We start from the raw sequence: 22,369 nt of genomic DNA on the forward strand, positions 1-22,369 counted from the left end.
TCTTTTTTTTCCCCTTCCAGAGAGAATATTTCCTTAGGAAAATTTGTCATTTGTGACTCCTCCTGCCTCTCAGATATCCATCTTTTATGACATATTTTTCCACTAATACATCACAGCGGTCATGAAGTCATTCCCTCAGTGGTAGGCTGTTATTAAATGTTCAGTGCTCCATTTTAGAGCGTCTCACATTTATCAGAACTTGAACCCTGGACTTCATTTCACAGTCACAGATATACTAGGGTGTACAAATATGTAACCAAATATATTAATTGGCCTCCAATTGGTTCTCAAGATGTCATGTTGACCTAAAAGACAAGTAGTATTAGTTTTTGGAGGGTAAAATGCTGATAGAGATAGGAGATACTCTTCAGTTCTTATTTCAGATAGCATTTGAGGTCTTTGAGAGACCACCCAGAATCCGCTGCTCTTCTCTACAGTTGTGCACAGTAAAGCACAGTCATAAAATTCTGGCATTTTAAACAATGGCAGCTACAACAGAAGATGACCTCTGACACTTGACCTACCTATCTTCATTCGCCAGAACACCCCTCTCGACAATACTTAAGCCGTGGGCTTTCTCTTGTCTAGTGGCCTCTATTAGGAGAGAAGTGTTATATTGACCAGTCATTGAGCCCTTTTGGTCAGCTGCCTCATAAACATTTGCCCTTTTTCAAGGACGTTTTTCTTGTTCTTTCCATTGCCACACAGACTACATTTGAGTTTCACAGTAATTAAGACTCATGGGTTGCAAACAAACAACAGAAACCTTTTCCGGTCCAACACAGACAAGCTCCCTACCTGCACTCCAATATGGCTATCAGGTGTCAGTCAGCAGGGAGGGCCAGCTTTCCCCATGTAACATTTACCAAAATGCATTGTGGTGCTTCTCCCCCACCCAGCTCCTGTTTTCAAATACCCGTTGAGAGTGTTGAATGAGTTATGTGGTATCCGTGTCTGACAATCTGAGACCTATAACAGTCAGTCTAAGAGAAACACCTGATCCCTTTAATCAGGTTTAAAGATGCCTGCCACCCCTGAACCGACTCTAAGCGAGTGTGAACTCATTTAATCCTCCTTTGCTCTGGGATCACCTCTGCTCTGAGCCGTGAATTTCTCCGTCAGTCTCCAGAAAACCTTAAATCTGCTTGGTAAACATCTCGTAGAAGGAGTGAGAGCACCTTCAAAGGATACGGTTCAAGTCTGGGCTCACCTGTGAAAGGTCTTAAGTCCAGTGGGGTTAAAGCGAGCTGCCAAAAAGGCTCCTGAAATATGGTTCTGGGCACTTTAGCAGGACAAAACTATTGAAGAGGGACCAACAGATTGCAGAAGATGTTTGTTGAGGATTGTAGAGACTGACACAGACAAACACCCCATCAAATTCTCTAAGTTTATTTACAATTTGCTATAATCCAGTAACCCTTATGAAAAACTAAAAGGCCACTTAAGTGTATTTAAAGAGAGTATAAATGTTCCCTAACACACTATAGTTTAAAAAAAATTTGCAATGTAATGTCAAATTTTTTGTAATGTCAAATTTTTAATCATCCTTTGTCAGGCTTTAAAAAGTACAGTCATTTTGATGTGTTGTAAAGTACATAAAAAGTGCATAAAGTCAATATATTTTGACATTAAAGTATATTTTAGATTCACATAAATGAGTAGCAGTACATGGGGCAGTCCACTTTAACCATAAATCAAGGTCAATAGAAGTAATGACATTGCATATAAAGGAAAAAAAAACACTCCTAACTTGACTAATTGTATTTAATATAAATTTTAACTTTTCATTTAATTTCAGTTAACATGCCATTAAATGCAAAAACATTACGCTTGCACTTAAGTGTTTCTTTTAAAGTATTGAAGTGAGGAAAATCATATTATGTCTATCTTTATATGGATTTGGAGTTAAAAAATTAAATTGTCTTTGGCTTTATCACTTGTATTATGTGAGGTGAATGTTGTGAAGCAAACGGACAGCTTTAACCCTTGCTGAATGGAACCGAAAAGGGGTCTTGTGACTCACTGTGGGGGGCCCATCTGTGGTATTACACGCCAGACGGTAGAATGATCGCCTCTCTCCTGCCCCCTCCGAGCCCTGTCACCATCCCTGACCATTGTTCCCGTACACTGAACCACATATAATCCCAAATGAAGTTAAACCTTCAGAAAACATCTATGGAAGATAAATAGACATGCTGGACTGGCTGCTAAGCTATGTGTTAATTAGTAATAGAATAGTGTGGAAGGTAGTGGGAGAATTTTAGTCAAGAAACGTTGCAATTAATGTTTGGAACATTATCAATTACCAACAGAGTTCCTTCTTATCCTTAATCCCTCTATCCCTTGTATATTGAAAAAAAAAGAAGAAGAAATTATTGGTTATAGCCATTTCTTGTTATTATCGTTAGGAGTCTAAATGACTGGATTTCGCCCACAAAATTTCACAGAGCAACGGTAAATGTGAACGCACTTTCACATGAAGGCTAATTCTTTGTAACTACTGAGTTCTTCTGTTTCTTGTGTGTCATTGTGTGGTAAAATGACTTCTCCTCTCCAAATAGACAAAGCCGTGGGTTTGGGCCTACATTATCGACCAATAGCAGATGGGGTTTTCAGGAAATAAACCTAATAAACTGTTGGACTAATTTTCGATATTTAGACTTCATTTAGATGACATGGGGCGTGGCACAAAAAAAAAAAATACTGTGTGTCTCTGTTTCTGAACAGGGCCGTTTTGTCTGAAACACAAAAAACAAAACTGCCAAAATAAAAGTTTGGTTTGAATTGAAGAATTTATAACAGAAATAAAATGTGGTTCTCAAAGTCATCGTATTATTATTATTATTATTATTATTATTATTATTATTATTATTATTATTATTATTATTATTATTATTATACAGCATACAGGTTCTGTTGTGCTGCATGCACCTTTTTATATAAAAAATGAAATGTTTTGTTGTAAATTATTTATTTTGATTTTATTAAAAAAAAATATTATTAAATGGTTAAAGTTTTTTAAAATTCATTTCATTAGACATGATTTTTGATGATTCATTTGTATTAAATTATAAAACTGAATTTGTGAGAAAAAAAAATAGAAAACGTGGAATTTGGAAACAAATAAAACGTTTTATGATTTTATGAGACCCTAAATAAAAAGTTTGCTTAGTAGTGTTTACATTTATTATTGAGGTCTAATGATCTTCCTCTTTAATGGTATGAACTGATAAATATCGAAATCAAATGATATGGGAAAAAAAATATTGTGATAATATTTTTGGCCATATCACCCATCCCTAGTGATGCTTGTAGTACAGAAATTATACGCTTTATAAGCTGCAGAAGTCCTATTTTTGCCTTCTGATGTTGCCGTATGGACTTGCTGTGCAAAGATCTGTCACAAGCCTGGTTGAATCACCTCTGTGCCAAACCTCCAATTCAGTGCCAAACCTTTTACAAATGTTCTCTCGCAGCTCCCCTCCCCGATCTCCTGACACCTTACGCCCTTGACCTCCTGTTCTCACTGTCTTTATTCCTCCAGTGCCAGATTCTCGCAGCCCCCTCATGGGCCGGACGTGTGCTCAGCAGGGCAAATATTTACCGCTTGCTACACTTAAACGATCACTATTGAATGACTTGTGACTGAACATCCTGTTCTGTTCTCCTGTGAGAGCAGAGGTGAGCTGACAGTGTCCACAGCACTGTGGTAATTATTGGGTTCTCGGCCATAAAACCTTAGGGGAAAACGCTCGATAATACATTCAATTGATTTGTGTTAGGGGGTAAAAAACACATATTGTGATTCTTTTTCAGAGTTTTTTTTTTCTTGAATACAGCATGCCCAACAGCCTCAAAACTCTGCATTTACAGGTGGCAAAGTTGGATAATATGGTGTGGTTGTTCCACACTCTTGGCCAAGAAGTCTTGATCATCCAAAGGGGCACTCTTTGAGTTTAATTAATCTTAATTAATGGATGTAATCCTTTTACTGGAGTCCCATTGTGAGGATAACAAGCTTGTGATCTCACCAACCTCATTGATTTTGGTGAACTTGCTAAATGAAGTTGCGCAAGAGTGTGAAACTCACCGTAAACGCGTACGAGAGAGGAGGAACTGTAGTAATGACAGAAAAAGAGAATGAAAGAGAAAGTTAGAGGAAGGAGTGCAGCAAAGCATAAGAGCTCTGCGGGGTGGGAGAGACAGTAACAGCAGGCTTTAAAGGAGGGCAGCATGAGGTCCTAATTACTGAGCCTTAGAGCTGGCTGACTACAGCTTGCCCCTGCCAACCGCTGCACAACCCACCCATCCACCTGACTCGCCGTAACAACAAACAGCTTTTTCTCATGCACTCTGACTCTTGATTAACAATCAAATCCTCCAGGACAGATGATATGCACTGTAAATACCATTTGAATCATTGGCATCATTTTCTGAATCTTACTTTATGTCCTAAACAGTCCTAAAGTGTATGTGAATGCTGTTTTTAACCCATTTGTTCCCTTTTTGACAAATTTGAGCATAAAAATAAGAAAATAGTAGGGATATAATTGATTTTACCTAAAATAAGATAATATCTTGATAAGTTGGTGTTACATACAAGAATGCAGCTGAAATTATGCACGTTTGTTTATTCATATAATGTGTGTGTGTATATATATAAATATATATCATCGTCATCATATATATATATATATATATATATATATATATATATATATATATATATATATATACTCACCTAAAGGATAATTAGGAACACCTGTTCAATTTCTCATTAATGCAATTATCTAATCAACCAATCACATGGCAGTTGCTTCAATGCATTTAGGGTTGTGGTCCTGGTCAAGACAATCTCCTGAACTCCAAACTGAATGTCAGAATGGGAAAGAAAGGTGATTTAAGAAATTTTGAGCGTGGCCTGGTTGTTGGTGCCAGACGGGCCGGTCTGAGTATTTCACAATATGCTCAGTTACTGGGATTTTCACGCACAACCATTTCTAGGGTTTACAAAGAATGGTGTGAAAAGGGAAAACAATCCAGTATGCGGCAGTCCTGTGGGCGAAAATGCCTTGTTGATGCTAGAGGTCAGAGGAGAATGGGCAGACTGATTCAAGCTGATAGAAGAGAAACTTTGACTGAAATAACCACTCGTTACAACCGAGGTAAGCAGCAAAGCATTTGTGAAGCCACAACACGCACAACCTTGAGGCGGATGGGCTACAACAGCAGAAGACCCCACCGGGTACCACTCATCTCCACTACAAATAGGAAAAAGAGGCTACAATTTGCACAAGCTCACCAAAATTGGACAGTTGAAGACTGGAAAAATGTTGCCTGGTCTGATGAGTCTTGATTTCTGTTGAGACATTCAGATGGTAGAGTCAGAATTTGGCGTAAACAGAATGAGAACATGGATCCATCATGCCTTGTTACCACTGAGCAGGCTGGTGGTGGTGGTGTAATGGTGTGGGGGATGTTTTCTTGGCACACTTTAGGCCCCTTCGTGCCAATTGGGCATTGTTTAAATGCTACGGCCTACCTGAGCATTGTTTCTGACCATGTCCATCCCTTTATGACCATCATGTACCCATCCTCTGATGGCTACTTCCAGCAGGATAATGCACCATGTCACAAAGCTCAAATTATTTCAAATTGGTTTCTTGAACATGACAATGAGTTCACTGTACTAAAATGGCCCCCACAGTCACCAGATATCAACCCAATAGAGCATCTTTGGGATGTGGTGGAACGGGAGCTTCGTGCCCTGGATGTGGATCCCACAAATCTCCATCAACTGTAAGATGCTATTCTATCAATATGGGCCAACATTTCTAAAGAATGCTTTCAGCACCTTGTTGAATCAATGCCACGTAGAATTAATGCAGTTCTGAAGGCGAAAGGGGGTCAAACACAGTATTAGTATGGTGTTCCTAATAATCCTTTAGGTGAGTGTATATATACATACAGTGCTGCTTGAAAGTTTATGAACCCCTTGCAGAATGTGAAATTGTGAATAAGTTTATCAAAATAAGAGGGATCATACAAAATGCAAACTATTTTTTATTTAGTATTTTGTATGAACCCTCTTATTTTGTTAAAATTATTCATATTTTCACAGATTCAGCAAGGGGTTCACAACTTTCAAGCAGCACTGTAATTCCCATAGGAATAGCATTCACTGAAGAATCATATATAATAAAACCAGGAACATGCAATAAGTAATAGGGACATTTTTTATTTCATGTTGACTTTAACACAAGTAAAAATTACTTCAGATGCAAAACTGTTCATTTTTAAAACACAAATCTAACTAAATGTATTAAGATTTATCATTAAAATAAAGTGGTAGGTGTCCTTATTACACATTACATGTAATTACTATAGTAATAACTAAATTATGCATAATTACATGCAACTGATCCCAACCCCAATCCATATTAACTACGACTTTTGCCTCAATAAACTCCTGCTTATTAATAGTTATTGAGGTAGTTGTTAAGTTTAGGTATTGGGTAGGATTAACAATGTAGAATATGGTAATGCAAAATAAGGTATTAATATGTGCTTTTTAAGTACAAATAAACTTTACTGTTTATAGTAAAAGCCATCTGTATATTATATTATATTCATAGTACATATCCACCTGTAAATTCTGTTTATAGTAATAACCATCTGTATATTATTCACTGTACATATTCACCTGTAAATTCTGTTTATAGTAATAACCATCTCTCTATTTATAGATATATTTATATATACTCAGTACATATCCATGTCCTGCACTTATGCAAACGTTGTATATCCTGCACTTGCTGCTATTGCACTTCTGGTTAGACCTAAACTGCATTTTGTTGCCTTGTACTTGTACTTGTGTAATGACAATAAAGTTGAATCTAATCTAATCTAATCTAAATAAACAGCCAATATTATATAAATAAGCAACTAGTTAATAGTGAGAAAAAGAGTCCCTTAAGTGTTACCATATGTTAGCCTGGGAAAACCCAGACAACTTCCAGCAAATTTAGATTTGCTCAGTTACTACTGAGAATGGTCTGGTTTTAACCAGGCTAACCGTATGTAAGAATGTGTGTAGTATTATTGTAATCTGGACGTACTACATTCATCATATTGTCAATGTCATGTGACCTATACCAGTGTCAGTTGCGTCACTTCACTGCCATTCACAAATCCTCTTCTATGGCCTGATGGGATAGTAAAGTGTCCATTGGATGTATTCTTCAGAATCTCACTGCAAATAGTAGGTCACCTGGGTACATTTTGCCTACTCTTTCATGAAAACTGTGACATTTAACATACTGTTTTTCGCATATGGGAGATTGGCTATGCTTTTTCAGATAAAGTTATCTAGTTTTGATGATAATTTCATGTATTTATTTATGTGCTAAACTGTTGGCTATGTCACATTTATGGCTGTATTTGCTGACTCTGTCCTCGCTGTTGCCGTTGTCACATTTTTATTTATGCAGTATCTTTATTCAACTGAGCTGTCTTGTAGTCTCTTGCTGTTCTGTTGGTTGTCTTTTGCAATCTACATCAACACATGCTGAGCTAAAACGTGTTACATACAGTTCTTAGTTGCTTTCACAGGCTGTGCTTTGCTGTTTTGTGCTTTTTCTTGTAATTTGTGGCATTTAGCCGTTCTGTGCCAAGATCAGCAGTGTTTTTTTGTCTTGTATTGTAACACTCTGATGATCATTTTAGTTTTAATAATACCTCCAATACGGTTGGCCGTGTTTATTTATTAACTCGCTTTTCTTTATGCTCACTGTGTTGTGCGCCTTTCAGACATGTCTCAGAAGCAGATAACATCCTCCATGGCTATTGCTGGGGCTGTGATGGGAGCTGTGCTGGCACTCTTCCTCATCACCGTCTTCACCATCGTCCTCCTCACAGCACGCAAGGCTCCCCCACCCACATACACAGATAAAGTGTGAGTATATGCAATATCTTCACCTACACAGATGATCTGACTTTTAACTAACAAAATGCAGAGTGAGATCTGCAAGAATGCCATCTTTATGTTTCATATGTTTCACAGTAAGCAACAGAAAGCACTCTCAGAATGTTTTGTGAAGGTTCTCTTAACATTACGAAGGTTTGCTAAACATTATTCAAACCGTAGCAGTATTAGTGTAACATTCTTTAAATGTTACCATACTAAACATCTTTACCGTTACTGTTTTAAATAACTACGGGTACGTTTACACATTAACAATGTACTAAAAATAAAAATTTCCTTTGCATTTTTCACGTACCAACAAGATTGTCAAACCGATCCCCTTTCACATAGATCCACGAAAAGGATTAAAAGTGCTGTATTATGCATAACAGACCAGTAGTTGGTGATGTCACTTTGTAAAGACACGCCTAGATTGAACATGTAATATGCATGCGCATGACGTCACCATTTTCACAAATTCACGTTTTTGTAGTCTATATGGAGAAGATAATGGTATAATTTTCAAATACTTGCACTTTGAAACCCGTTTTCAGGTCCCCAAATTGTAAATGAACATATAAAACATAAACGTATAGAACGTATAAAAAGAAAATCTGTTTTTAGTTGAAAAGGCTGTCGTTTAAACGGCCAGTGAATTCATGAGTTAATAAGTTTAATTTAATTGTCTACAGTGATTCATTTTAGTGATTTATTGGCTTCTATTATTATTACATTATTACATTATTTTATTTTCTATTTCATTGTTATCAGGTTGTATTTTTGCACTTGTATCTCACTTAGTAACCATTGTATACATTATCAACAAATACAGGACATTTGTATAATAAAAAAAGCACAACATTGGCAAAAATGAGGAAAATTCGTTCCTAAAACATTTTTTTTTTACACTGGATGTTTTCAACTTTCCCAGAACGTTCAAAAATTGCATTTTATCAACTTAAAGGGGAACATTCTTAAAACATAACATTGTTTGCATGGGTACAGACCTCTGTATTTATTAAAATAGCAATGATATTCAATGAGTCGCCTGCTTTGCCACACGTCGACCTTCAGTTAGGGCAGTACATGAGCACTTACCTGGTGAATTATTTAATCATTACCATGCTTCCTCTGCGACTTCCTGACCGTCCTTTGAACTTGGACTGACGGAATAAAACTTTATCTATCACCGCCCTTCGTTCGGTGACCTTACAGACTTGTACCAGGTTTCTTAGTAGCTCTTTGTGCTCAACGATGTGCTCATGTGTTACAGTTTTGGTCTAACATGCCAAACCGATTTACTCATAGTCAAATATGTTTAAAATGAGTTTACTGAAGTGAATAGTTTATTGAAGAGTTTGTTTTTCCAGTCAGGCTATCATTAAGTACATTACACTCCGCTTCAGCTCTGCCCGGCTCACCTGTTGGCCTGTCAGAACGAGGCTTTTCACGCTACAGCACCTCTTTATGGCTTAACCTTTGATAAGCCGCCTTAACTGTAATAGATTTTGTCTGGTCAATTATTACTGAGCCCAGAAAACCAGTCAAGACTGTAAATGTTCTATTCTAGTGGGAGCAACATCAGATGGTTTCCTTTTGTTTCCTGAAAAGGCAACTGCATGTCATCACAAAGAGAGACTATAGCCACAATAGACTACAGTTGTGTATTTGTTTTTGCAGTATACAGAGACTACCACACCATACATCATTTCAGAACTTGTGTGGGCAAGAGAGCTTCAGATAGCTCCTTTTTGACAAGGCATGTTGATTTTTTTCCTTTGTTTTTTGCAAAAAGAGTCACTTTATTGTTCTGTCACTAAGAGTGTCTCTAGATGTGAGCCCACAGACGTCTCATTTTAGCCAGTCCGGAGGTCTCCCTTTTCCCACAGCCTCCAAAAAGCAGCTCCCCTCATAAGGCTTCACAGGGCTTTTCACACTGCACTTAACCCTGGGTTATCATCTTTTTAATCTTGGTTTGAGGTCACTAATTAATCCTGTTTTATGGTGCCAAAAGTATAATGTGAAATGATTTATTGCATCTTACAGAGAGTTATTTAGAAATAGATAACCAATAATGTATAATATAACATCGTACAGACAGAGCCCCTGAAGGGACATTGTGATGGTAAAAAAAATTGAAATGGGAGGGGAAAATTGTATCTCTTAAATGTGTTTTTTGTCCCTTCAATAAACGGGAAAGCTAAATTTCAGTGCTTTTGCGAGTGAATGCAACGTTTATTAGGGGGAACGCATTAGTTTTGCGAGAGAGCGCAAATGTTTTCCGAGCAAACAACGTTTCTCCTTGAAAAGCAATGCTTTTGTGAAAGAACGCAAAACACTGTGTACGTTTGCTGAATCTTTCGCACGCTGTTTAGTTTCAGTATCGGGTAGAAAATTACTGCTGTCTGTCAAACAAATGGTCAAACGATCAAGCGGTGACGGCAAACGTGTTAAATGGAGTAAATAAACTTTTATTCTGTTGAAACCGTAGAAATGGCTTAAAAAGTGGCTTCCTTGTCAAAATTGAATAAAACAAAACGAGATGTGCTCATCCAATTCATGCTATTCACCATATAAATATGCTAATTCAAATGTTAACCCAGGTTTACAAAAGTGTGCCCACATAAGACCGCATAGATTTGTTGTAGATGTTTTTATTCTGTCAAGGCCCCACCATTGTTAGTTTGCCACAGGTTGTTAGTGTTTGTGTCAGCAGAAATAACACTGAATATGGGATGTTCTTTCACGTTGTCTGTAAAAGAAGGAGCTAGTGTAACTACATGAATATAACTAGTTAAGCAAACATAGCCAAAAAAAAATAATGTTTCCTAGAGCCATAGTGATGGATGCAGTTCTCATGAGGATGAGGTCACAGCGGAGTCTCGCGTGATACAGCTGTTCACAGGGAAATGCGGCAGGCAGACAATTCTCAGCGCTCAAACGTCTGGCCTCCATATGATTTGTGGACCTTGAAATTTGTTTCAGAATTTTCTCTTTTTCTCAAACCTTCCATTGTATTTTTTGCTGTAATATGACCTGAGCTTGTTATCCAAACATGACATCTAAGGGGACGTTCACACTGGATACATTTTGGAGTTCATGGCTTTTAGCTGTCTGTTAGGTTAGTCTAGTCTTGAACATGCACAAAATTTACTTTTAGCAGATGTACGCCACTATTCAAAAGAAAATTAAGACTTTTATTCAGCAAGGATACATTAAATTGATCAAAAATGACAAAATTAAAATAAATGTTCTAGTTCTTTTGAACTTTCTATTCATGAAAGAATCCTGAAAAAAAAAAAAAAAGTATCGGTTTACCCCAAAATATTAAGCTGATACTATTAGAATGATTTCTGAAGGATTATGTGACACTGAAGACTGGAGATGCTGACAATACAGCTTTGCCATCACAGGAATAATTTTTTTTTTTTAAATATGTTAAAATAAATAACCGTTATTTTAAATTGTAATAATATTTCATTATATCACTGTTAGGCACAATATGTCAGATTTTTGGATTCATATATCCAAAAACCACTATAACAATGTTAAATATTTTGTTGACATGTGCACTTACATTATCCCAAATGTTTCCAAGAATGTTTAAATCCAGAGAAATAAGCAATTTTAACCAGGACACGGACCGTGTCCGTGCGCCACCTATCAATGACATTATACCCGTGTTACCCTCAATTTCGGTTTTATTTTGTAGAAACCATGGAAACACCAAAGACTCTTTTATGTTTTTTATTAGACAGCTGAGCAACTGTTTGGATACATTAATTGACAGAAAACAAATAATTTTTATATAGCTCAACACAGTCTTATTGTTTAAATCTCGTGTACCATGTTTTACCATGCCCAATATCGATGCAGTGTGCAACAAGTGTATAGCCGCCACCTCATATAACAGTGATGTTAATAAATCTTTAATACATTAAGTCCTGTCGGATTCTTTTCCACTGAGGTAAAGACAACAACTCCCAGGATTCCGCAAAATCAAGGCATCATCAAGCTACGCCTTTGTTTTGAATAAGCGACCTCTAGCTAAAATTACATATTGTGCCTTTAACTATAGCCTATTTTTGATTTCTTAGTGAGAAAGAAACTTCTTTCAAAAACGTTAATACATCTTACCAACCCCAAACTATATTGTACACATTTAAAATTCCAACTAGCAAGAAATTAAGGTTGATGGCTGTGAAGTTAAAGGCCTGTTCACACCGGGACGATTTTCGCGCGCGTTTATCGCCAACGTTTAACGCCTCATGACTAAACAATGGGCGCCAATGTGAGTGTTCACACCGACGCGTAAAACGCCAGGCGTAAAAGCGTCATTTTAAAAAAAACGCCTCGGGTTCGTTTTTTTATTTGACGCGGCGCGTTAAAAACTGGCCGACCAATGAGATCAGCGCTTTTGTTCACGTGCCTGGAGCTGCTGAAGTGACAGTAAAACACGACTGGGTGGCGCTCAAGCACAAAATCGGTCTTGCAGAGCACACATTGATACGACGAAGAAGTAGTAAGTAGACAAAGAAGAAGATGGGCTGCTAATGCTGCTTGCCAGTTAGCAAAAAGTGTGTGAATGGTTTTGCCATAGACATAATATATCTGTGGTTTTGGCAAGCACGTAAATACTGTCTCTCCTCTTCTTCTGTGTGACAAGCGAGTGTCAGAAGCGTAAGTGCCGCAGCACCACCTTGTGTACCGGGAGCGCATCTACTGAATGTGCACGTTCACTTGGCGCATCGCCAGTGGAAATCGCTTGGGTGTGAACACTCAAGACGCGCCGAAAAACGTCACGAAAAACGCTGGCGATAAGTGCGTGCGATATCCGTCCCGGTGTGTACAGGCCTTAAGGCCTGTTCACACCGGGACGATTTTCGCGCGCGTTTATCGCCGACGTTTAACGCCTCGTGACTAAACAATGGGCGCCAATGTGAGTGTTCACACCGACGCGTAAAACGCCATGCGTAAAAGCGTCATTTTAAAAAAAACGCCTCAGGTTCGTTTTTTTATTTTGACGCGGCGCGTTAAAAACTGGCCGACCAATGAGATCAGCGCTTTTGTTCACGTGCCTGGAGCTGCTGAAGTGACAGTAAAACACGACTGGGTGGCGCTAAAGCACAAAATCGGTCTTGCCGAGCACACATTGATACGACGAAGAAGTAAGTAGACAAAGAAGAAGATGGGCTGCTAATGCTGCTTGCCAGTTAGCAAAAAGTGTGTGAATGGTTTTGCCATAGACATAATATATCTGTGGTTTTGGCAAACACGTAAATACTGTCTCTCCTCTTCTTCTGTGTGACAAGCGAGTGTCAGAAGCGTAAAGTGCCGCAGCACCACCTTGTGTACCGGGAGCGCATCTACTGAACGTGCTGACCGCTTGAACCGTGCTGACCGTGCTGAACGCTTCTGACACTCGCTTGTCACACAGAAGAAGAGGAGAGACAGTATTTACGTGCTTGCCAAAACCACAGATATATTATGTCTATGGCAAAACCATTCACACACTTTTTGCTAACTGGCAAGCAGCATTAGCAGCTCCTCTTCTTCTTTGTCTACTTACTACTTCTTCTTCGTATCAGTGTGTGCTCGGCAAGACCGATTTTGTGCTTGAGCGCCACCCAGTCGTGTTTTACTGTCACTTCAGCAGCTCCAGGCACGTGAACAAAAGCGCTGATCTCATTGGTCGGCCAGTTTTTAACGCGCCGCGTCAAAATAAAAAAACAAACCCGAGGCGTTTTTTTTAAAATGACGCTTTTACGAATGGCGTTTTACGCGTCGGTGTGAACACTCACATTGGCGCCCATTGTTTAGTCACGAGGCATTAAACGTCGGCGATAAACGCGCGCGAAAATCGTCCCGGTGTGAACAGGCCTTGGGTTTTCAAATATGCTGAATTGTTGACTGTTAGTATTTATTTATTGCTTGTTTTCTGCTGTGCTATCTTTATCCACATCATCTATCTCGAAGTGAGCCCTCTCTGAAACTTCTCAGCGGTGCTGTCAGAAGCGTCACTCTCAGAAGAGGTGCAAGTGACTCTTATCTGGTTCGGCTGATCCCTGTTCAGCCTCTGTGTGCCTTGGCTCAGCTTTACTTTGGCCGCATGCTGCATGCAGATCAGTGTGGTGGGACAGCTGGGTTTGGTCTGATGGATGATGCTGCCGCTGCGCTGGAGACAGAAGGGAATCTGCGAGAGATAAGCAGCGTTGGGATGCTGACACATGGCGCTTACGCAGGAATGAAAGCAAAAAATGTCCATATAACTCCTGGCATTTAGATCTGATTGTACCCAGTAGTCAAGGATGAGAAAATGTGCTTCCTTCAAATGCTTCAAGAGGTATATATTTTCGTAAAGGTTTTTCCATTTTTATCAGGTTTATGTGAGCTTTCCACTTTTATTTCCGAGTCGTGATGATTTTGTGTTTTGATTTTGTTTTGATAGCTCATCTAAAGTGACCTTGAATTTATCCTTCACTAAATGATGTGGCAGCATTTAAAGTATTAAAGTAGTTTATATGTCAAGGTCTTGGCTTAAAATCAAGACAATTGGAAAATGTTCCAGGCTGTCTGAAGAGGAAAACAAATTAATCTGACCTTCAGCTGTGCATTCAGTACACGAGAGGAGATGAAAAGAGAGAAAACTACAATGCAATCTCACTCCCTCTTTGATGCGAAGTCCAAAATTGTGGCCCTTGTTTGGTCTCTTTGGACATCCAGGTGGAACCAGTGAGAGTATCCAGGCCTGTCTGCGTCTTTTCCTGCTCATGCTACACAAATGCACTCACCATATCATCTCTCTAGTCCATGGATGACATCTCCTGCTTTTAATCCTCTATTTCGGTCATAACTTTTCATGGGAAATGCTAATGTGAGTCCATATAGACTTAATGAGTCATAAAACACTGTTGTACACTTTTCCATCTCCGTCTGATTTAGACTTTATGTGGGGAGGGCAGGGGACACATTAGACAGACTGATGGTCCATTGAAAATCAATTACACAAAACAATGTACTACTAATGGTTGGAGATTAATGTCCACAGGAAGTGGAAACAAAGACACAGTTGATCCCCTAGAGGAATGAGGAGCTTATGGATACACATTGGGAAAGGGTATGAGGAGAGGTCACAGTTCACATGTTTACCCTAAAGGATTTTTAACCAAGAGGTTGCAACGAATTCTGTATTTTAAGAGGTTGTTCTCATTGGTTGACAATGCAGAGCTTTTAAAACTAGCAGTGAAGGTTTAAGATTCCTTATTTGTCCACTAATGACTCTAGACTATCTTTGTGACATTCAGTAGATGACCTTTACGGCACACACAGCAGTATCTAAATCCAGGGAGTGAGGAAACGTATCTTTCTAAATATTAGGCATTCTGGGAATTCAAGGTCAGGGCAGGGCGACCCTCGGGACCTCCCAACTCCTAGGGCTACAAAGCAGAAGCTCAATAGATATTTGTCCATCGGAGCCAAAGCTATTAGGGATGTGAGGCCACTCCTCTTAATTGCTAGTTTAGTTGTGGTCAATATCAGATCAGAAATCGTTTTAATAAGCTTGTTTTAGCTTTGTCAAATACATTGGAGACAGCACTATATATCAGTATCCTGTAGAAGTTTAGGACATCAAACCATGATGAATTGTTTCAAGGAAATGTAAATGACTTGATTTTTTGTTTGCATGCTGTATGTTCTTAGAGAGTCATTGCAGTGATTCACAAGGCAAACAAGAAGACAAAGTCATTTGTTTCCATTTCTCTCTTGTTTCCATTTTGTTTGGTGTTTTAAAATGGGCTCCAGTTGTATTTATGTATATCACTAATATACACCTCCACCCACATGTGTACCCACACAAAGTTACTCTAGACGGGGTCTATTGTGGCCTGCTGGTGTTTGGTTTAGAGGTCCAGAGAGCATGAGAAAGTATGTCTCAGTGTGACTGTAGGGACTTGAAAACATGGAGGCCATTTTGAGTGGCTGGTGATTGAGTCAAGCGTGACACCTTGCATGGGAATCATAGACTCTCAGATTCATTTTAGCCTTAAAAATGTGATTCTTTGGTGTTCGGCTTGAGAAATTGGCAGTCTTGCCATGGATGTAAAACAGAACAAAAGTTCCATTCTGTTCCCAGAACTAAAAGAAGGTGTGGTTGTTATTGTTCCTCAGACTAAACACATTTCAAACTTTCGACTCTTGACCTGCATTTCCTCCATCTACTGACAAGAAGAAAAACAGTGACTCCGAAAAGTATTATATTGTTTTATCATCGAACAAACTTCGGTGAAATGTTTAGCCTGAAAACAGCGCCTAAACAGTACATTTCTACACAAGAAATGCTGGTTGGTTTGATATTTTATGTAATGCAATGACATTCATACATTTTAATTGTGGCTTATGTGTCCATATACTTTTGGGTCACCGTATATCAGCTTGAGAATCATGCAACGTGTAGTCAGTGACTATTCTAACTGCTGTTGGTTTTTGTCCTTCTACAGAATTGACCTCCCTCCAACTCACAAGCCTCCTCCTCCATATTCAGAGCGACCTCCTGCTATCCCACTGGCCTCTCAGGCCCCTCAGGTGGCCTCATTCTCTCAGGTAAACCTCACACTGCTCTGTTTACATTGTGGGGGTCACGGCTCTGTATTCTGATTTATTTTCCTACTGTGGTACTTTATAATAGAGCTGCATTCGAAAGATGACTACTGGCATGTTTTCTATTATTTAAGGAATATGCTCTCTTTTAGCGCACTTTTTCCAGATTTTTTTCTCTTTTTGTCTTTCCTGGCGTTTTTACCCATGCAACACATAACACTGGTGAAAAATACACCAGCCTCAGGGAGTTTGCTGTTCTTAGCTGGTTTAAACTGGTCTCCCAGCCAGTCAGAGTTGGTTTATTAGCTGGTCAGCAGCTGGTCTTGACCAGATGAAAAGTGCCCAAAACCCCCTTTGAAATAATTCAAAACATTTATCATTATCATTTTCATTTATCATCATCATCATTATTAGGGGCCAAGCACCGTTCCCGTTCCTATTATTATTATTCTTCTTCTGCTTCTTCTTCTTCTTCTGCTTCTTCTTCTTCTTCTTCTTCTGCTTCTTCTTCTTCCGCTCTTGAGTCTATGGCAGCCCATAGAACCGTATTGTAAAAAGTTGTGAAATTTGGCACACAGATAGAGGACAGTCTGAAAAGTCACCATAGCAAATTTGGAGTCTCTAACTCAATCCCTCTAGTGCCACCATCAGTCCAATCCTTGGCTCAAGACGATTCGATTTTACCATATGACGTCATTTTCCGTCAAAAAAATGTTCCCGCCATTTTGGATTTTACAAAAAACCTACTTTTGCCAACTCGTCCTAGACGGTTCATCCGATTTGCACGAAAATTGAACCTGATCATCTTCAGACCAGGCTGACAAAAAATCTTGCAAATCAAGTTGATTCGTCAAATTGTTTTCGATAAACGCGCAAACAAATTTTATGTAGCGCTTGCAAAAATACTCATAAGGCTATATCTCCGCAACGCTTTATCATATTGAAACCAAACTTGGTACATGTCATCACAAGCATGGCTTGAGGCAACATGCAGCGTCTCGGCGCAGCGCCACCTACTGGTCCGGAGATACAAAAAATGGCTGTTTTTGCTTATAACCTTTGAACCGTTTGTCCAAAAATCATAAAAGTGGTTTCGTTAGATTCAAGAAGGCATGCCGAGTCGTCTGATATAAAATTTTACCATATCGGCCATTTTGGCTGTCGGCCATTTTGAATGATGTGCTAAAATGCTGTATTTTAGGAACGCATTAACAGATTGTTACGAAACTCGGCTTGGGTCATCAGCACGATGCCCTAAAGGAGCCTGAGAAGTTTCGAAACATAACTTATAACTTTGGGTTTGGTTGACTTATTTTCATGTGAATAACTTTTTTTGTCTCCTGAATCCTTGCAGAGTCCAACGATACCAGACTTGCCAGGTTTTGGCTTATGGTTTGTGCAGCGTGGTAATTTAGCGCTTTAAAAACATTAGCTGATATCTTCGAAACCGCTAGTCCGATCGAGACAAAACCAGCGTCAGAAGTTCGGAAACATAGGTCGATAGCTGAAGATGACTGCCCAAATGTCAAAATATTGATAGTAAGGGGGAGTAAAATCCAATCAAAGTCAGGTGTCAGTCATTTTTCATGTGTTTTTTCATATAAATATCTATAACTCCAAAACGAAACAAGATATTTTCACCAAAATTGACACAGACATGTATGGACTCACTTCGAGGTGACTCCGAGGCGAAAAAAATGGTAGGATTGTGCCTCTTGGTGGCGCTATAATAGAACAAAACATGAAATTCCCATTGACTACAATGCAGTATAATGATATAAAATGCTATGCTTTACAAATGAATTGGTGTATCATTACGAAACTTGGTACGTGCCATCAGCACCATGCCTTTAAGGTACTTAAAAGGTTTCAAAACAGCACCGCCATGTGGTCCAGACTCTCTGCAATGACATATTGACACTATATTGACACCCTGCTTTGATATATTGACACCAATCTTTGCATGTGTCATTGTTCCCTTATTCTGACCACACCACATCAATTTCGTAACTGTGTCACCTATTGGTTGAAAGTGATAAATCACTAAATCATTATTATTGACTGTATTTATCATTTTACAGCTTTTTTTGCCTAAAATCACCTTAATAGGTCTTTAATTGCTCAATGCTGCAGTTGATCTGACATTGCCAGCCATTTTGGTCTTGTCTTGTCTTCTTCTTTGCGCTTGGCCCCGATAATGGCTGCTTGTTATTTTGTTTTTACAATTTTGCTGTTATTGATAAGACAATGAAGGGTGGTTGGGGGCTTTTTTAAAGCAAAAAAAATAATATCATGTAATGTAATTCAATTAAAATATAAAAGTTTTCCTAAATTCGATTGACAGCCCTAAAAACCCCCACTGCATTCTATCCATCGAATACCATTAAACATTACATTTCATTGTCTAACAGCATCAGCAACCATAATACTTTGGATATAATATGCATGATATCTGTGTCATTTTATAGGCTCGTCGGATGGAAAGGCACTACGAATTGGCCGAACGAGTGCCTGGTAGGATGGCTCGGAGAGACCTCCACAGCCCCACTCACCATTCACTGTCCTATCAGGAGTGGATATGTCATCAGAACGGGGCGGACCGAGTTTACATTAACCATAGAGAACACTACGTGTGATGGCGTCCTTGTGTCAACTGCAGCGCACTGCCAGCCCCAAAGTGAAAACTGTTTACGAGAGTACTGGGAGCAAAACAAAATCACCGCCATACAGTAATTAGAACATTGAACTATAACTGATGTATATACAAGGTCTATATAATGCACAATGAAAACCCTGGCAGCATATATGTATTATTAGTCTGGCTTGTTTAACATTTATAGTATAGTCCAGTATAAAATTAGCATGGCTCTCTATATGGTTCACTCATATTACAAATCTAGTGGTCAAACTCTGGGTGACTATGGTTGACATTTCTAAGACTGTACAAAGCTATTTTTTCTGTAGGGATCATTGCCCTTTGTTTGATTGTTTTACACAAGAACTTTTTCTCAGTAAAATGTTATTTTTATTCAATGACTGGTTGTCATTTTAGGTGTGATTTTGACAAACTGAGATTTGTTTGCTTATGACAGACAGTGACTGCTAGAGTTAATTTGCCATACGTTTTCTTGTTTACACTGTGATGTACAGTAGATGTGAATTAGCATCATAAGGCACATGCTTTTGTACTTTGCCATTGCGTACATTATTTGTGTAGATACTGTATTGTGTATCATGTAAATATCTGAGCTCATAATATCAGTGTACTTCACAATTAAGTGGCTTTTTGTTTGTTTAAGCTCAATTAGATAATTTTTGCTAGCGTTTTTTCCAGTTGGCTTAGATAAAAATGAACTTTGAATCTCATAACCAAAGCAATATTGGCATTACAGCATACCGATAATCAAATAAAGTGATGTAACCTGTACTGTACATAATGAGACTTGTTTTATTGTGTGGCACATTTAAAATGACATAATTTTCCATCTGTATTGGTTTGCAAAAAACACGTATAAAATAACTAACCAGCGCTACTTCTCAAATTCACACACAATCTTATTAGACAGGGGTTTAAGAGTCAAATATAGGTTGTAAAACCTGATGAATACCTAAAATGCTGCTCTAAAGTCATCAAGACTGCTGTACAAACTTCCCCCAGTCGATGATGGAAAATTTTAGACCGCAAAATGCTCTCTGGGAAGGCGCGAGAGACAGTGAATGAGGGCGGCGGGAGTGCTTGTAAGAGCCTTTCGGCACAGACTTCTGTCTGCATGTCAACTTATGACTTTTGTTGTAGGTAAACAAACCGGTTATCTGCTGGGCAACTGGATAGGCAAGGCCATTAAACAGCAGGCTTTTAATGAGGTGGTGGCCACCAGGGAGCAATCTATACTATTCTGGCCTCACCGTTCGGGGAAATGTCAGCCAGTGGACCCCCAAACACTCAATGAGAGCATTGTTTATTGCATCGTGAGTTACCTCTCTGGAATGCATCCACCATTGCTATATAAAAATGTGTCAGTCCCACAATAAAGCATAAGGTTGGACTCATCCAGGATAAATCCATTTAGACTAATAAAGGTGTGCTTCTCAGTCCAAATCTATTACAGAGCGTGCAATAACATAACAGCTCACTCATCACCTAATACAAACCAGAGACGAGCCATGCTTTGATATATGCACTCTTCTATACCGTTTCTTGACAGAGCTTGTATATTCTTTCATGTTTTGTCTCCTGATCTCTCGTTTGTGTGCCTGACCTGCGGTGGATCTGATATTTCACCGCATTAAGAAGCCATCTGAGGGATTTAAGGTGCTGAGGTCTAAAATTTTCACCTGAGAGATTTCGTATTTGTTCTGGATGAGCAAACGTTCTGTCGTTCCAGCAAAGGTCTCGGTTTTGCGAGACTCTAGACACTATGTGGAATGTTGCATAAATATTTTTGCAATAGTATCTTCGGAGAACGAAACCTTTGGGAGCTTTATAATATGTAGACACTGAGCGCCTCGCAAAACTGGTCTGAATTATTTGTTCATGAATTGTTGAGCTGGAATTTTTAATGCTAACATACAGCTTCAAAAGACTTGGTATATAGTGCAAGAGCTATAGACTTTTAAGGCAGTGGGCCACCATGAAATTAAAAGACCATTCTTGTTTTTTATGGAATATTGTATATAAATGATTTATCCATGCACATCTTTTTTTATATATATATATATATAATTCATGTGGCCTCATTATCTTTAATCAAAAGAACTTACCCTCCTTCTTGCAATGATTTCTCTTCTCTGATATGAGGCCAGGATGACCTGTCATTCACATGAGATCGCAGCAGTAGCAAACCACAACAACCCAAAAATCCAATCAATGGACAAAATCAAGTCCTGGCCTACATTTGTTCTTGTTCGAGAAGCCGTTTCACTCCGAAATTTCACAATAGGGAAGAAAAGACAATCGCAACTTCTGTTTCATGCCGACTATAACCTTTTTGACTAAGTCCAACACAAATTTCAAGGGCCCCTCATATAAGTTTCGTCCAGCATTTCTGATAATTATGAAAAAGCTGCTTGTTTTAATTCATATATACAGCATCAGAACTGGACCATGGAGCAATGGAAGAAGGTGGCCTGGTCTGATGAATCAGGTTATCCTTTTACATCACATGGATGGACGGGTGCGTGTGCCTCACTTACATGGAGAACACTGAATCTCAATCCAATTGAGCATCTGTGGGATGTGCTGAACAAACAAATCCGATCCTCGCAACTTACAGGACTTAAAGGATCTGCTGCTAACATCTTGGTGCCAGATACCACAGCACACCTTCAGGGGTATAATGGAGTCCATGCCTAGGGCTATTTTGGCAGCAAAATGGGGGACCAACACAATATTAGGTCATAATCTTATGCCTGATCTGTGTATATGAACAGAAACTGGTAAACAAACATAAACAATATATAGTTATTGGAAACAATATATTGTTATTATATATTTTTGGCATTTTAATTAAGTTACATTTATCTCAATTGTTTAATAATAATAATATCAATTTTAATTTTAATAATACTACTAATAATATATTAATCTGTGGCCACCTTGGAGGTTTGTTGAGGCCCCAAGGTTGAGAACCACTGTTTTAAGATGCTTTTCTGTCCTTTTTTAATATTTAATATTTCAAACTCAAATTATTATAATTGCAATTAATTTAGATGTTTGGCTGAATTAACCCATTAAACTACACAGACCTCTTTCAGGGCGTCTGCTTTACATTAGCCTACTAATCCTGAATATCTCTGTGAATTCCAAAA

The 22,369-nt window shown here is 38.6% G+C and overlaps 1 protein-coding gene across 1 annotated transcript in view; it reads left to right on the forward strand.

Annotated features, from left to right (window-relative positions):
* nectin3b (nectin cell adhesion molecule 3b) overlaps window positions 1-19,996 on the forward strand; it is a 76,152-nt gene extending 56,156 nt beyond the window's left edge. The window contains exons 6-8 of the mRNA XM_079834871.1: window positions 7,810-7,954; window positions 16,462-16,564; window positions 19,030-19,996. Of these exons, the coding sequence (XP_079690997.1) occupies window positions 7,810-7,954; window positions 16,462-16,564; window positions 19,030-19,197 (416 nt within the window). The 3' untranslated portion in view covers window positions 19,198-19,996. The remainder of the gene's footprint in view (window positions 1-7,809; window positions 7,955-16,461; window positions 16,565-19,029) is intronic.
* Window positions 19,997-22,369: the final 2,373 nt, after the last annotated feature.

Source organism: Gobio gobio, assembly GCF_949357685.1.
Source record: "Gobio gobio genome assembly, chromosome: 14".
NCBI lineage: Eukaryota > Metazoa > Chordata > Actinopteri > Cypriniformes > Gobionidae > Gobio > Gobio gobio.